Source organism: Centroberyx gerrardi, chromosome 20 (assembly GCF_048128805.1).
Source record: "Centroberyx gerrardi isolate f3 chromosome 20, fCenGer3.hap1.cur.20231027, whole genome shotgun sequence".
NCBI lineage: Eukaryota > Metazoa > Chordata > Actinopteri > Beryciformes > Berycidae > Centroberyx > Centroberyx gerrardi.
The window spans coordinates 16,167,249-16,182,733 of NC_136016.1; the positions used below are offsets into that span (position 1 = coordinate 16,167,249).

The following is a 15,485-nucleotide window of genomic DNA, read 5'->3' on the forward strand; positions in this document are numbered from 1 at the left end:
CAATGGCTGACTTAAGATAAAACCTTTTTATCTATCTGCAAAGGATTTTGTTTGATACCTAAAATCACTTGACACAGTAAAAACCGATACAGTACGGTAAAAAAAAAGGTTAATCATAGCTAAAATGAGACAGGAAGGTTAATATTCAGAAAGAGAAATAGAGTAGACAGGTGAGCATAGAGACAGAAAGCTAAAAAGAGAAATGGAGTGACAGTGAGACAGGTAGGCAGGCAGTTCAAAAAGCAAGGCAGTCTTACTTGTAGAGCATCCTGCCTCGGATCACCTTCAGGTTCTCAAACACGCTCAGGTCAGTCCAGTTGTCTGGCCATGCGTCAATGTACAAGTAACCTGCGAGCAAAATCAGAAAACACTTTCATAGAGGATGTACAGGAGGTATAAAGTGGTATAGTGCACATGAGCACAGCAGTGACATCAATGACCTGTACATGCCTGAGGGTGTGTAGAGTGTATGTGATTTTATGAAGGAGTGCAGTCAGTCCTGTAAACAGCTAAATAAATGAGACACCAACCTCACTGCACTTGGGTAGAATAACAGTGTTGCATAGGGTAGTTATACATATCAAGTAAAGATGCAACGTCTGGACTCTAACTATTAAGCGTTAATTTATTTAATAATGCATGTCAACAAACAGTTCCCCACTCTTTACTTTTCCTTTAATTAATTAAATCCAGCCTCAGTGTTCAGTACCTGTAATCTCCTCCAGGTTCTTGAAGGCACTCAGCTGTGCGAGAGTCAGGCCTGATGTGTTGGTCGCCGAGTCCCTGGACAAAGAGCACACACTGTAAGATCTGTATGAATGACACTTATCATCACTGGAGACTTGTGTGGCCTTCCGTTATGTTAACCATCAAAACGTTGAAGTCTGTTTTCCCACATTTCCTTGTTAGTTAGAATACTGATATTATCTCCAGTGGTGCTGAGTGTCTGGTTGCTGTTTACATTTCACAAGGAAATTCACACACTTTCATTGCTCATAGTTGGCACACATAGGAGACAATTTATCTGGAATTTGTTATTTCACAGCTAGGTGTCACGTAGGCTGACCAACCAACTTATATTATTAAATGTCTACAGGGCATCCTGATGACTCAGGCTAGGAAAGTTGGCTGGTTTGATTAATAATATTCCCAAAGTGCGTTGCCAGTCTCTCTCTCTCTCTCTCTCTCTCTCTCTCTCTCTCTCTCTCTCTCTCTCTCTCTCTCTCTCTCTCTCTCTCTCTCTCTCTCTCTCTCTCTCTCTCTCTCTCTCTCTCTCTCTCTCTCTCTCTCTCTCTCTCTCTCTCTCTCTCTCTCTCTCTCTCTCTCTCTCTCTCTCTCTCTCTGATGCCAAAGCATAAAGGGGGAAGATAATAGATAAATAAAGGAAAAAGAAAGAATGGTTATAATAATAAAATCTGTCAATAACATAGAAGTATGAAAAATACATAAGATCATGAGCAAAAAAGAAAATAGTGCTTTATAGTACAGTGCCGTGTAGCACAGTACTATGTTTATACATTGTACATGTAGTGTGTTTGTCTAAATACATTTGTGTGAGCTCTATGCATGGTGTAATATTATATCTTTATACACTTATACAGGACACATACATAATATTGAAGTGCCTAAACGTTGGTTAAAAGACATGTTTCTACTTTCTTTTGCCTTGCATTGTAGTAGCCATGCAGAAATTCTCCTTCTCTCCCTCTCTCATTCTCCACTGTATACCATTTGAAATGCCAAAAAGATAATCTAAAAAAAAAATAATAGATTAGCCTCACAAAAACAGTCCAGATCCGAGTGTTTGGAGTCACTGAGTACACTCTAATCTAGGACATTTGGCTTGGGCGGCAACTTTCTGCTTAATTAGTTCAAGGAATCTTCCACAAATCTTGCAGGATTTATCTACAGCTGACATCTGAAGGGCCGGACAGGGGGCTGCAGCTCTGTGACAGACTGGTGTTTTATCCAAAGATGTATGCAGGGTATTAAGCTGCCATTTTTTATTACGCAATAGTCTGCTTGTCTGTTACAACTAGGGCAACATTGGAACTAAGGACTTTATTTTGTCATTCTTGATGTTTTTTAAAAATATATATAAAAAATGCATGCATATATGCCCTGTCTTTTACTACAAGTATCTAACAAACTAATCTCCTGCCGGTCTATCATAAGCCTGGTGTTAGGACTACATTGTGAAACTGAGCTCTTACCTAGCGAAGCTTTCCGGGAGGAAGGCCAGGCTTCCAAAGATCTTTTTACAAGTGTTGAACTGCTCCACATTAGAGGAAGTTACCATGGTGACCCCCTGCAGGCTGCCCATGCCCAGACCGTAACACACTGCAACACAAACCACAGAAACTATGAGCATGGACAGTCTCAGCAGCATGACCTGAGATTCTGTGATTACTAGATACTCCAACAACAACAACAACAACAACATGGCACTGCCAAAACAGGTCGGTACACTTTGCACCATTGTCAAAATCTGAAGCATCAGAACATCAGTGTGTGCAGAACAATTAGTTCATAATCGCCTAATTAAGCACCAAATCATGCACAAAACACACACATGAACACACAAACCACACTGTCAATGCGTAATATAAAATTTTCAAGCAGATTAGCGCACATAAGATCCAAATAGTGCACCACTGTTTGAAACGTTTTCCACTTTTGGATACCTTTAAGTAAATAATAAACTATTGTATATGACACACACCCACACACACACACACACAAACAGAAGGACCCACCTTTAGGACAGTCTCCCTCACACTTTTCACATTTCTGCGTCTCATTTCCGTTAGGCTGGATGGTGATGACTTCCTGGTTGGCTTTGGGACAAACCATAGTACAAGCCACCTCCATGGCCAGGTAGTTATCTACAGACACAGAGACAAGGTGCTCAGAGTGCATCTTTGCAGAGGGAGAAAGAAAAAGCAACTGGAGCTGCAGAGAGGCCAACAGTAGGGGAATGTGTTGTACTGGATAGCTCCAAAGTGTGAATGTAACTGCATGAATGTGAAGCAGGACATTGCTGAAAAAGAGCATGCATGCTCAGCAAACCTTTCCTCAAGGTTTAAAAAAATATATATCTCACGAGGGCATGTCTTGACGCAGGTGGCTCCAAAGCTGAACTTCTTGTTTTTGTTGGGTTTGGACTGGAAGGTGACGGTGTCGTAGATGGTGGGTGGAGGACAGTTGTCCTTACACACGCCGCTGTCGTTGAAATGACGGCACGCCTGGAGAGAGAGGAAGGAGGAAACACTCATTCCTCTAGAAATGATGAGGGACTGTTTATTGCTGCAATGGAGCTTGCACAGGAGATAAAAGATAACACAACGGATATCTGTGTGTGTGTGTGTGTGTGTGTGTGTGTGTGTGTGTGTGTGTGTGCGTGAGAGTGTCACTCACCAGACAGTCTGAGTCTTTGGGTCCTGTGCACCCAGCAGCACACTGCATGTGACAGCAGTCATTGGGCTGGGGACCCTTACAGCGCAGACAGCCAGATGCACAGCGGACATGAGTAACTTTGGAGAAAGGGAAAAAGAGGATTAAAACGGGAGCAAGAGAAGTGATGAGAGGAAGAGATTGAGGGAAAAGTCTGTGCAGGGCACTGGCCGCTTAATAAGTTGTGTATGTGCGTGTGTGTATGTGTGATGTTAACTCACAGGTTTGGCAGTCCTGTGCAGTTTCCCCCCAGCAGCTTTTTCCACAGACAGAGGAACACTTTGGACCTGCACCAGAAGAAAACCAGTAAACAGTAAACACACAGAAGAAAACTGCACACTGATCAGGAAAAAAAAAGTAATAAAATTAGACAAACCAGACATTAGACATGCTTGTAATATGCATGGATGAGCCACTGGGCCACCGTTTAAGCACCTAATATAACTATGGCTGTGTACACTGTACGTTGAGGTCAGCAAGGAAAATGATGCAGTCATTTAATAATGTTATTAAATTATTTTACAATTGCCTGGTCATTACCTACAAAATTTCTGCGGCCCGCGAATGAACAGCCCACAAAGTAAAGTTTTGTTTTGGATTCATTTTGGGTGTTGTGATGCATGAAGCTGGCGATGCAGTTTTCAAATTATCAAGATTTAATGCTGCCAAGCACCAAAAGTGTGTTAGTGAACTACAATGACCATAATTCATTGCACCTATAAATTCTGTGTTCCTTAAGACACATAGAAACATAGCTTCAATAATCAAAACAAGGTATAATAGTCAGCTAACATTGCAATGCCGTAAGCTAATACTAGATTGACACTTTACTGCCTGAAAAAGTAATTAGTTAGTTACTGGGTTACTGCTCGCTAAATTAAATGTCAATAATAAGTCATCAACAACTGCCACGCTGCCAAAATAAACTGACAGCCTGTGGGAAACACTGCAGTAGTGTTAGTAGCAGTTGTACTAACAGCGACACATGCTGATGTGCTGTTGCTTGCAATTGCTTGCTGTTGTTTTTTTTTAGGTGGAGAGGCATTTTTGCTTTATTAGATAGACGCTAGTGAAGAGAGACAGGAAACGTTGGGAGAGAGAGGGGGGTGACATGCATGGTTCTGATTTGGATTCGAACCTGCTCCTGCTTGCTGTTCTTAATGCACAATATATATCCATTTCCCCCCATGTATGTATATCAATCAATCAATTAATCAATCAATCAATCAGCTGCTCACAGTTTGGGGCCTGAGCCTGCAGTCGGAGCTGCTTGGCATGGGTGTTCTGCTCGTCCAAGGTGTCCCTCCAGATGATCCCCTGGGGGTCTGGGAAGCACAGTTCGGGATTCCCCCAAATATACACCCCACCCAACAGGATCTCTGCAGGGTGGAAGATACACAAGAGGAGCTTGTTAGCTCACTGGTACAGGAGATAAGATAACAGAAAGGAAGGCACATTGAGAATCAAAATCTTTCACAATTACGAATCTTCAGAAGCCCATCATGTTTGATTTCAGTTTATGATATATTGAGACCAATTAATAAGAGCACCAAAGCCAAAAATAAAGCTAAATCTAATGGCCTAAACAAGTCATACGTGGAGTCTTAAGTGAAAATTTGGCCGACCAGCCCCAGTCAGGTCCAGTCAGGTCCAGTCAGGTCCTATCGGGTTTGGACATTAACACTAAGCTCTACTATTTTCTGACCTGTGAGGCTACGGAGGCGGAGCGTCCGGAGCCCCTGTCCCTCAGCACCCTCCAGAGTGTTTTCCAACACGGCCAGGGCGTAGCTGGAGTTGTAGAGCTGGCTGCCTCGGATGATCCGCAGGTTGTCCAAAGGCACCAGATTCACCGACACGTAGGCTATCAGTACATAACCCTGCACCTCCACGATGCCCTGGAGAGGAAGGGGGGGGGGAGGAGAGAAAAAGGGGATGAGTCCGTTGTGTCGACAGGTGAGAGAGACAGAAACCAGATAACTTTACATGGAGAAAGTCACAGTTACAGATTTCACAGTGGAAAGGGATGCATAGCCAGAAAAGAACAGAAATAGATTATAGAAGTAAAATAAAAAACAGAGAAACAGCATAAAGAGACATAAAACCTATCCAGTTAGATACTCTCTTGCCTCTATTTGTCTCCATCTTCTTCTGTTTACATTCAACAAATTAATATCCTTTATTTGCATCACTGTTAACAGCAATATTGTCCAAAGACAGATGATAGATTTATTCCTCCAACCTCTACTGATCCATCTACAGTAGTGGGAATTGTTGTTGTTGTTGTTGGCTATTCCAGCTGAATCAGACACATACCTGTAGGAAGGAGAGGTCAGGCTGCCCATGAAGGTGTGTGATCTCCAGGTTGCCGTGGACGACCTGGCAGCCGGTGTAGAGCAGCCTCAGCGTCTCGTAGTGATTCTCCAGGCTGGAGGGCAGGGCCAGCTTCATGTCCGTGCCCAGGCACACTGCAACACACACAAGTCATGATCCCAACTGAAGCCATGAGATAAAGTCCCATTGACGTCAGTTTTGAACCAGTTCCAACAGCCAAGATAACATTACAGTCAATCCAAATCAATTAGAGGGTAAATATTACATCACCTAAAAGTACACAAATCATGTCTTTTACTGTAAATGTGTACATAACACTCTGACTAACAGCCTTATGAAATAAAAATTTTTTTAAAAAAAACACCATTCAGCACAAAATAAAACAAGGTTGTATACTTTGGCACACAAGATTTTTCTGTTTTTTTTGTTTTTGTTTTATACAATCACAGAAATGTGTGCAATTTTTCTTTACACTTTGTAAAACAGAGTACCTTTTGTAGATCTTTGGAAAAAAAAAAATAACATTATTAAATTCTTGTAAAAGGGGTGCACAAACTTTTCAACATGACTGAAAGATCCAATTCAGGTTCAAAATGAAACCATTTCAGGCCAGTGGTCCTACATTCAAGACTATATGAGCCCTTTTAAAGATGAGATGAAATGAAAAATGCCTTTTTAACCCTTTTAGATCACATCCCCGGTCATACTGTGCACCTATTTAACAATATATGCCAAAAAAAATACCAAAAATCAATTTCATTGTATTCTTATATCAAAATTTAATCATGTTTTCTTCCTGTAAAACAAAATATGCCGTGTGCTTACGTAAGCATGCCCGTAACTAATTTCAACCAATAATATCATGACATCCACCCATCAATCAATCTTCAACTTTTAGCGCACAGAGCTAAGAGGCTAAGATTCATTAGTTTGCTAGCTAGCAACAGCATGGTACTTCGGTGTGTCTTCGGGTGTTATGACACACCCACTTTTCAACGTTCAAATCAAATTCCTCCCAACGTTATGTCCCGCCTGTCTTTCCTGTTTCACTCGGAAATACGTCACGATATGGAAGTTAGATACTCTCGAAATGCCGTTGCATCTCGACTTTAATGCAAGTCTCTACTGAGAAAAAAATCCAATTAGAGAAGTTCAATGGCATAATCTATGTTCATGAAACCCGCTCTTCACACACCTCATTATGAAATAAGAAATCCATACAAATTGATACATACTGTATCAAATCCTTTCAATCAAATTTAAAATGATTCCAACACCAGAAGCCACAGTTATAAAAGATATATAATAATTTCTATGTTGATGTGCTCACATTCCTGTCAAAGTGTTGACCGCTAATCTGAACGTTGTAGAGATCCTGTTGCCATTTCTGTTTCATCTGGCCAAACGATCTCACCAATAACTAGAAGGGCACTCGGAGAGCGCAGACCTCCGCCAAGGTTCGTGCTATTATTGCTTGTTCGTGAGTCGGATCCAAATTTTAATGGGTTCTCCCTTGGCCCATGCTACACCCTTCCACGAAGTTTCATGAAAATCGGGCCAGTAGTTTTTCCGTAATCCTGCTAACAGACAAACAAACAAACAAACGGCACCGAAAACATAACCTCCTTGGCGGAGGTAATAATAATAATATGTATATCCTTTCACAGCCCATTGCCAGACAAAGCCTTCAGACAGAGAGTTAATTTTTTACTTTCTTAATTTTTTAGATGAAGCATGGTTTCATAATTCATTATCTTATAACTAAGACTGAGTGTTGTACGTTCAAAGTTAAAGAGTTAAAGTTTGTTAAAGTTTGTGTAATGTACAACATCCAAACTCCAAATGAAGAGGACTGTAAGGATTTGGATATATCAAATATCTTGACTGTTTATAACTGGCCTTGTCTGTGGGGCTGTGAAAATACGAACCATATGCACAGCCTCTGTCTATTTCATTACTTATAATGTGTGTGTTTCCACTGGCAACAAAGAGCTGAGATTGCCCGCAGTGGGTCATACAGCATTACAATTCATAGCAGCACTCGCAGACACATAGCTCCCATGCCTTTGCAGACAGTCACACAGTGTACAGTCCCTCTTCTTCTGGGGTTATAAATGACTTCCTCTGGCTCCGCTCCAACAGCCCCTCAATAGTCAACCCCCATTCTCCTGCTTTAAGCCGCCCCCTTGTGCTATCACTCTCCCTTCTTTTGGAGGGAGACGGCTGCATGGAGGGAGACACATTATATGGAGGAACGGGAGGAATCAGGAGGCAGGAAATGTTTTTCAGGAGGAGGGTGATTTCGATGATACGCTGCCAAGGGTCGCCAAAGTTCAGGAGATACGGCTGTGCGCTCAGGCTCTTATCAAGTATGTGTGTCTGCCACGTGTAACGTTTCCTAGTGATGGCCGAGCCTTCCGAGCTTGACCTATATTAGCTGCACTTTATCCAACACTGAGGCAAACAAATATACAATAAAATGAGCTCACAACGCATAAATACGGTCTACATGAAATCTGACAGCAAGCTACGTCTCATTGCAGCAAATGGCTCTATGATTAATAGTGTGGCTGCCAAAAATACACACCCAGTCGTTGCAGCTTGTGTCAAATATCGAATCAAATGACTAATCATAGGCTTCTTCAATGATGTCATCATGGAAAATAGTTTTAGATGTCAAACCAAAAGGGGAGTCGTATTTTTCTACTCCAACATTTAGATCTTTTTTAATAAGCCAGCAAATCTAAACAGAGACAGAAACTCGGACTCCCTGAAACTCTGCAGCACGCACGCGCGCGCACACACACACACACACAAACACACACTGTTCCAACTCAGGGGATTAGGTAAATGTGCCGTAACAGACAGCACAACGGAGCAGATTTTCCATTCCTAAAACTGTGTGTAAAGACAGATCTCAGCTTCCTCTCCTATTATTCCCTCATTGTTCACTCTCCAAAAGTCTCTCAGCAACGCCTGTGTGTATTTGTGTGTGTGTGTAGGTGTGTGTGTGTGTGTGTGTGTGGCCTTGAGAGTAGCAACCCACCCCTCCATCTGCAAGGCCTAAAATACTCTCTCTATCTCACTCTTTCATTCCCTCCTTTGCTTTATCGACCCTGTGCCATGCCACTATCCCTCCCTACTTCCTCTAAATTCAAATTCTCTTTTTTTATTTCCTCAGAAGTCAGATGATCACAGAATTTCCCTTCCATACCCAAACCCATCTCTTCCTCTCTGCCCAACAATTTTGGAACTCTAGTAAGAAGTGTCATTTTAGTGTCAATTTGTTTCGTTGCATATCTCTGAGACGCACGTTTATGCGTTTCTCCAGCAGGGTCAGAGTGAAGGGAAAGCCAGGAGAAGCGTCCCTGGAGCAGGTTGGGGACACTTTAGTGACCCCTGACCCTCCAGTCACAGGTTCACATCTCCTCAACCACCAGCTCACCCTGCCATGCATAACAAAAGACTGCCGCCGACATCCAAACACACACACACACACACACTCACACTCACACTCACAGCTGTAAGTGTTAGTGCTGGCAAGAAACGGCTTCTGTACACCGTATCATGGCAACTTCACTTTGGAAACTTCCATTGGCCAGGTGTTTCTGTGGTAACATGAGGGAGAGAGGGAGAGAGAGAGAGGGAGAGAGAGAGAGAGAGAGATAGATAGATAGATAGTCCTTTTGTGCAGTTGCTTAAGCTTGTGACATGCAGGCTTTTGACATTTCAATTAATTTTCATAAAGCAGTGCATGCTACTCTGCACAAAATCAAAACAATCCAGTTATTGTTGTGCTCTGAGTCAATATTCTGAGATAAATGTCAGGGCAGAGTTTGATGCATCACTGAAACTTTGGAGGCTGTAAAACCTTCATTCAGTTGCCAGAAATTTTATTGTTTTATTTCATAAACTTTTTTTATTGGGTTCCACCTTGAAAAGATTTTCCCTCCCTTTAATGAAATCTATGTGTAAATAAACTTGATACTTTATTTCAACTTTTATCTATAATAGAACTTTAATGTTTAGTCATAATATAATATTGTATATTTAGTTTGGCATGGTTTTGAAAAACTCTTTCCTTTCTTGATACAGTGAGTTAGTGCACATAAGCAGTGTATTTGGTGGTGCAAAATGATTGAAAAGGAAGGCGGTTTTGAAGTTTAGCCTGAAAACCTTGACTGTGTATTGCACAGGTGGCCAAGTGGTTAGAGAAGCCTTCCCATAACCAAAAGATCACAAGTTCGATCCCTGCAACACCCTCTGTGTCCATCCTGTCAAAGTATCTTTGAGCAACATACTGACCCTCTACCTTCTCACTCACTGCAAGCTGCTCTGGAGAGGGGTGCCAACTAAATGACCAAAATGTAAAACATATCTAACTGTAGTAAGATCGTTTTTTTGTCTCGAAATAAAAACAAAGCTTACTGGAATCTGCAAGCAAAATAAAATCCGACCACTAAATTGCAATGCCTCATTATCCTGCCTCGGGGGATTTCACAATATTTAGTTAATACTTCCAGCAATCAGTGTCTTGCAAGCGTCAATAGTTGCTGTTATGAACTGAATTGCCTTCCTTGAGGGGAGGATGTGCTGACTGTAAACTGCGTCTCGTACCTGCGTCTTTGAAAGCTGAAAGCTACCTTGAAGCCACACCTGCATGTGGCAGCATGCCAGTTAGCACAGGGAGTGTGTTTCTTTATCTGTGTGTGTGTGTGTGTGTATACTAAGTGACAGAAACAAGGTACATGATGGCGGCGATGCTACTGCAGGTGTTGGATTGAATCATCATGGAAAAGCCTGCAGTGGGACACACCAGAACAGTCAACAAGCCCTCTTTTGCCTCAACTCTCCTCTAATGGACTAGATCCCTCCAAAGCTCAAGACAAACAGAACAAACTGATCCAACAGGACTTTCTCTGTCAATTCATTAGTCCTCAGATTTAGCATGTCAGCCCCGCTTCTAATGCAATTCTAATCCTAGCAACGTGTCTTGCATAAACTTCAATTTTCTCCCAACCCCTCAGAACACATTCTTTCTTCCCCTTCCCTCCATGACCGGAGAAGAAAAAACAGGTATTGCTCAACAGACAAGCAGAACAGGATCTGTACTGTACTGTGGCTACAGACGTGTGTTCTTCACACATACACACACATTCATGCGCAGGCCATACTCACACACACAAACACACAAACACTCATTAGTATACACTACAACGCAGTGCAGCATCAGAAAATCTCTTGCGTACTTCCTTACACATCTGCTGCAGTTTGAAATTTAAATTCAAAGGGAAGGGAGGTATAGGGAGAGTGCTGAGACTCGCATAACGTTTCAAACATAATAAATCTGATGGATTATAATTTACTTTAAAGCTGACTGACTTCAAAGTCTTAGTCATAAACACATATTTTTACCTCAAATGGAGGAGACCAAATGACTTCTAACACCTAGGCTACCAGTAGGACTGGGCATTATGGACAAAATTACTATCACTATCATAAGAAAATATTTCAACATATAACGATATCTGCTAACATATGCAAAGCATGTTAAATAATTAAATTGATGTTCATTACATTGAACTGCACAGTAATATAAAGTATGATAAAACGCAAATAGTAGTATTCAAATAGTATTCCCTAATTTGTTTTAGATCTCATTTTGTGAGAGATTTTAATTAGCATTTGCTTTTTATCATAAATTTAGACAACAGAATTGTTTATCACAATAACTCTGTATTTGATCACCTAGGGTACCGGTTTGTTCATACCATGTGCTTTTCCTTTTAAACTTGGTTCTCAACTCTAATTTTATTCAACTTATTTCAATTCTTATTTTAGTTTAAGCCTGTAATTGCATGATCTTTTGTGTTATTGATCAGTTTTAATGTTTTACTATGACTGTACATTTATTCTATCTCCTGTGAAGTACCTTGAAATTTTGTTGTATTTTAGTGTGCTATATAAATAAAATTCATTATTATTATTATTACTATGTGATTCAGTTGAAAGGACGATATTGAAACGATAATACTGAATTGAAATGATAATGTCAGTTCCTGCCCAGCCCTTTCTACCAGAAAATGTCAGATTGATATCAGAGGATGCAAACACTGCCAACAATCTTTTTTTCCCCCAAACCCCCTGACACAGATCCTGACTAGAGACTTGGGTACTGCAGAAGAAGTGCATTGTCAGTCAACAACATAAAGATATATTAAAAGTAAAAGTAAAAGTGAAAAGGTGATTTCTCACATGGCATAGCATAGCAAGAGAGTGATTTTGTTTGTGAAAAAACATGCAGAACCTTTGTGTAGAATTTTGGCCCGATACAAACGCAGGCTGGAGGCGCGCAAGTCAAAACTAAAAGAAAAACAAAATGAGGTTTAAAAGGCTCCAGTCCTCCAGGGCTGAAAATGAAGACCCAGTCTGAGGCCACCGAGTGCATCACTGATGGTCCCATCCTCAGCTCAGAGTGAGTTAGATCAGTAGCACGCAGTCTAGACTGGTGAGTCATGGCTGGTTGAGTTAACCTGCCACTGAGGCCAATTCTGTAGGCCTTAATCACTTCACAGTGAGTTTCACTCAATGGGTGCACTGGAGTGTGAGACACACTTGAACCCTGTGGAAACTCAGGCCAGTGAACACACACACACGCACACACACACACAAAATATGTTCTTATCCAGGAGCAGGTTGCCATAGAAGCAAGGCTTTGAGACAATTTGTTCCCACCTCTATAGTACAAACCCTAACACAGTTGCATATCAAACCTCAACTGCTGACCTTTGGAATGAATCACTAATCAGCCAGGGTATGCATGTGTGTGTGTGTGTGTGTGTGTGTGTGTATGTGTGTGTGTGTGTGTGTGTGTGTGTTTGTGTCTCACAGCAGAATTACTGGCATAACAATGACTAACTGACAGTAAGAATATTAAGATTTATCCAATTGTGCATGATGCATTTTTAAATCAGGGATTATGAACCAATTATAATGCACATATACTAAGCTGATGCTTCAGAGATCGACACCATGGAGCAAAGTGTACTAACCTGTTCCCAGCAACAATGCAGTTTTATTTGGAAATCACTTCACCTGTGTCTATTGGCTCTGTGTGTATGTGTGTGTGTGCATGTGCGCGTGTTGGGGGTTCACCACAATGTTAGTCATGTTAGTAACTCAGAGGCTTTATTGTAAACTTTGGTTACATTGCTAATTAGTCCTCTCTAAATCTTTCCTAACCAAAGGTTGCACCCAAACCAAAATGAAAATAATGCTTCCATTCTTTTTGGAAGTGTGTGTCAATGTGTCAGTGTAGCTGTGGAAAACTCATAAAGGCAGCATTGCATTCTCAGTCAAATTGTCAGACAATTTGATGTCAATATTTTGTCATTAGCTGGTGACATATTAAAGCTTTCAACATCAGTTGACTGATTTTATTGACCTCTGAGTGCATTTAAGGCAGACCTCTGTCAATAAGGTACGGTACAACTAATATGAACTGAAATAAAAAACATATGCTGGTGGTTAGAAAGTGATGAAAATTAGCTTCTAGATGAGATGGAGTCCTACATGTAATTTCTGTTTAATGCATATTAAATAAGCATTAATTAAGACGGTTTTATGATGAAATAGAAAGAAATCAGTGGTACTGCAAAAATTCTTAGTAGGGCCAACTTATTCAACTAATACAGATTTGTTTTGCACTTTCAGTTAGCTCTTGTTTTAATGGGATGCATTCAAGCTCCCAGTGTGACAAGTGGCCCTCTATCAGACAATGTCCTCTTCAGTGCCAGAAGTGAATAATTGACATCGTCATGAGCCCTTGGCACACAATGCACTGTTGTTGGTTTGTTTTTGTTTACGGGTGGACCAAACCAGCCTAATAGCTGCCAGCAGGCACAAGTGTCATTGTCCCCTAAGCTGCAAAGCAGGTTCTCATATTTCTGGCCGCACTTACCTGTTTCACACTGCTATAACACTGACCTCCATCACTGTTAGTGCAACAAAACGAGCTTCATGTTGTAGCAAGCAAATTGTCTCAAACACTAAATCCATTCTGACGGCCACTTTGTGACAGGTGTGATTTCCCTGCTTATCAGTGCTTCATATATCCCACAAGCCACAACACAGACTGAGAGCGACGGGGGTTGCGGACTCACACAGGAATGTGGTCTTGGCCATTGTAATGCCAGGAATATCACGCTGTTTTAGCCACATTGAAACTAACACATTTCATGAAATATACATATATACTATGGCACTATATTCTAAATACATACTATGAGTATTTTGCCGACAATACGACTGTAAAAGCCGGGGGAAAGGCTGTGAAAGTAACCCACCTTCTCTGCCCAAAGCGCCCGTCACTCCGAGCAGCAGGGCTCCGACAAATACCAAACTTCTCGCCGCCTCCATCTGGTACGAGCGCCACTAGTCCATATTCCCCCAAGTTAAGTGTCTTTATTATTCCTAACGAGGAAATGCCGTGATCTGATTTCTTCCCCCAGGTTAGTTCCTGGCACGTTTGGAGTTGTTTTTCCAATCCCAGCAACTTCCTCCCTGGAATTCCGTGCCTGTTGGTAGTAAAGCGTGACAGCGCTCAGGAGTAGGCGCGCTCCCGTGAAGGCCTGAGTGGGGAGTGGCAGGTTGACTCAGCCCGCCCTCACTTCGACTGAGCTGTCAGCCAGCGGCGGCCTCGGAACTGCTGTTACTCGATAAAAGTAATGAATTAGACGTTACTCAATGGCATTACTTTACTTACCACGCCGAGGGAGAGGTAACTTGTTAGCTAAACTACCCGCTGCATTGCTTCTCCTTTACACTCAAAATTGGCGGTTGCATCTTCTCTCATCTTCAATGTCAGTTAGCTGAAGTAGGCTTCCTCTTCTGGTAATCAAATACTGTAGATGAAATATTGATGCCCAATGCTCTTGTCCTAGTTTTACTCGTAAAAAAAATCAAAATAGTGGCAACACATCCAGAAAGTCAACAGCATTTCTCAGCTAGTTCAGTTTGAGAGGATAATATATAATATGCTAATATGCCTAGTTTTTGGATAATTCAACTGAAATCTAATATTAGGGGATGACAAGAAGCCTGCCTCCGTTACTCCTTACTGGAAAAAGGTAAGGGATTTACTGTAACAGTTACCATCCAATTAACTAATTAATTAAATGCATAGTGTAATTTGTTTCACTATTTCCCATGTTTATTTCCTTATGCAAGCATTTTCGTGTTTTTTTTAGCTTCTGTCTTGTTTTCAACATGTATGGTAGCCTACTGCAATTTCTGATACAAGTGGATCATAGTATGCAGCTATTTGCTAGTTATCATGGGCATAATGGTTTTGCATTAGTAGCCTACACCAGCTTGGAGCATCCTTATATTTCTTCCACTTTTCTCAGGCCCTTCACTTCATGGTCCCAAATCAGGAGTTGGAGGAAGAAGAATAAACTCTATTCATCCCAATCTATCCACTCTCCCCACCCACAGCAGTCAGGGTCAGAGTCCAACCTAGTGCACAGAGCGATCAGGAAACAACAAAAAGCTCCTCGCTGAGCCAGCCACACCACATGTCCCAGGCTTTTCACAAGGTCTGTTCCTGGTAGAGCCTAAATGTTTGGTTCCCATAAAAAATATCACTTGCTACTGCAGACCTACTGAGACATTCAAGGGACAGGGCCAATTCAAAGCACTAA

General features: G+C 41.5%; 1 protein-coding gene across 1 annotated transcript in view; it reads right to left on the minus strand.

Annotated features, from left to right (window-relative positions):
- Positions 1 to 14,361, minus strand: part of erbb2 (erb-b2 receptor tyrosine kinase 2) — a 28,508-nt gene extending 14,147 nt beyond the window's left edge. The window contains exons 1-11 of the mRNA XM_071921018.2: positions 14,130 to 14,361; positions 5,767 to 5,918; positions 5,159 to 5,348; positions 4,692 to 4,832; positions 3,675 to 3,740; positions 3,418 to 3,533; positions 3,104 to 3,245; positions 2,757 to 2,885; positions 2,214 to 2,340; positions 710 to 783; positions 258 to 348 (exon numbers count right to left, since the gene is read on the minus strand). Coding sequence (XP_071777119.1) covers positions 258 to 348; positions 710 to 783; positions 2,214 to 2,340; positions 2,757 to 2,885; positions 3,104 to 3,245; positions 3,418 to 3,533; positions 3,675 to 3,740; positions 4,692 to 4,832; positions 5,159 to 5,348; positions 5,767 to 5,918; positions 14,130 to 14,202 — 1,301 coding nt within the window. The 5' untranslated portion in view covers positions 14,203 to 14,361. The remainder of the gene's footprint in view (positions 1 to 257; positions 349 to 709; positions 784 to 2,213; positions 2,341 to 2,756; positions 2,886 to 3,103; positions 3,246 to 3,417; positions 3,534 to 3,674; positions 3,741 to 4,691; positions 4,833 to 5,158; positions 5,349 to 5,766; positions 5,919 to 14,129) is intronic.
- Positions 14,362 to 15,485: the final 1,124 nt, after the last annotated feature.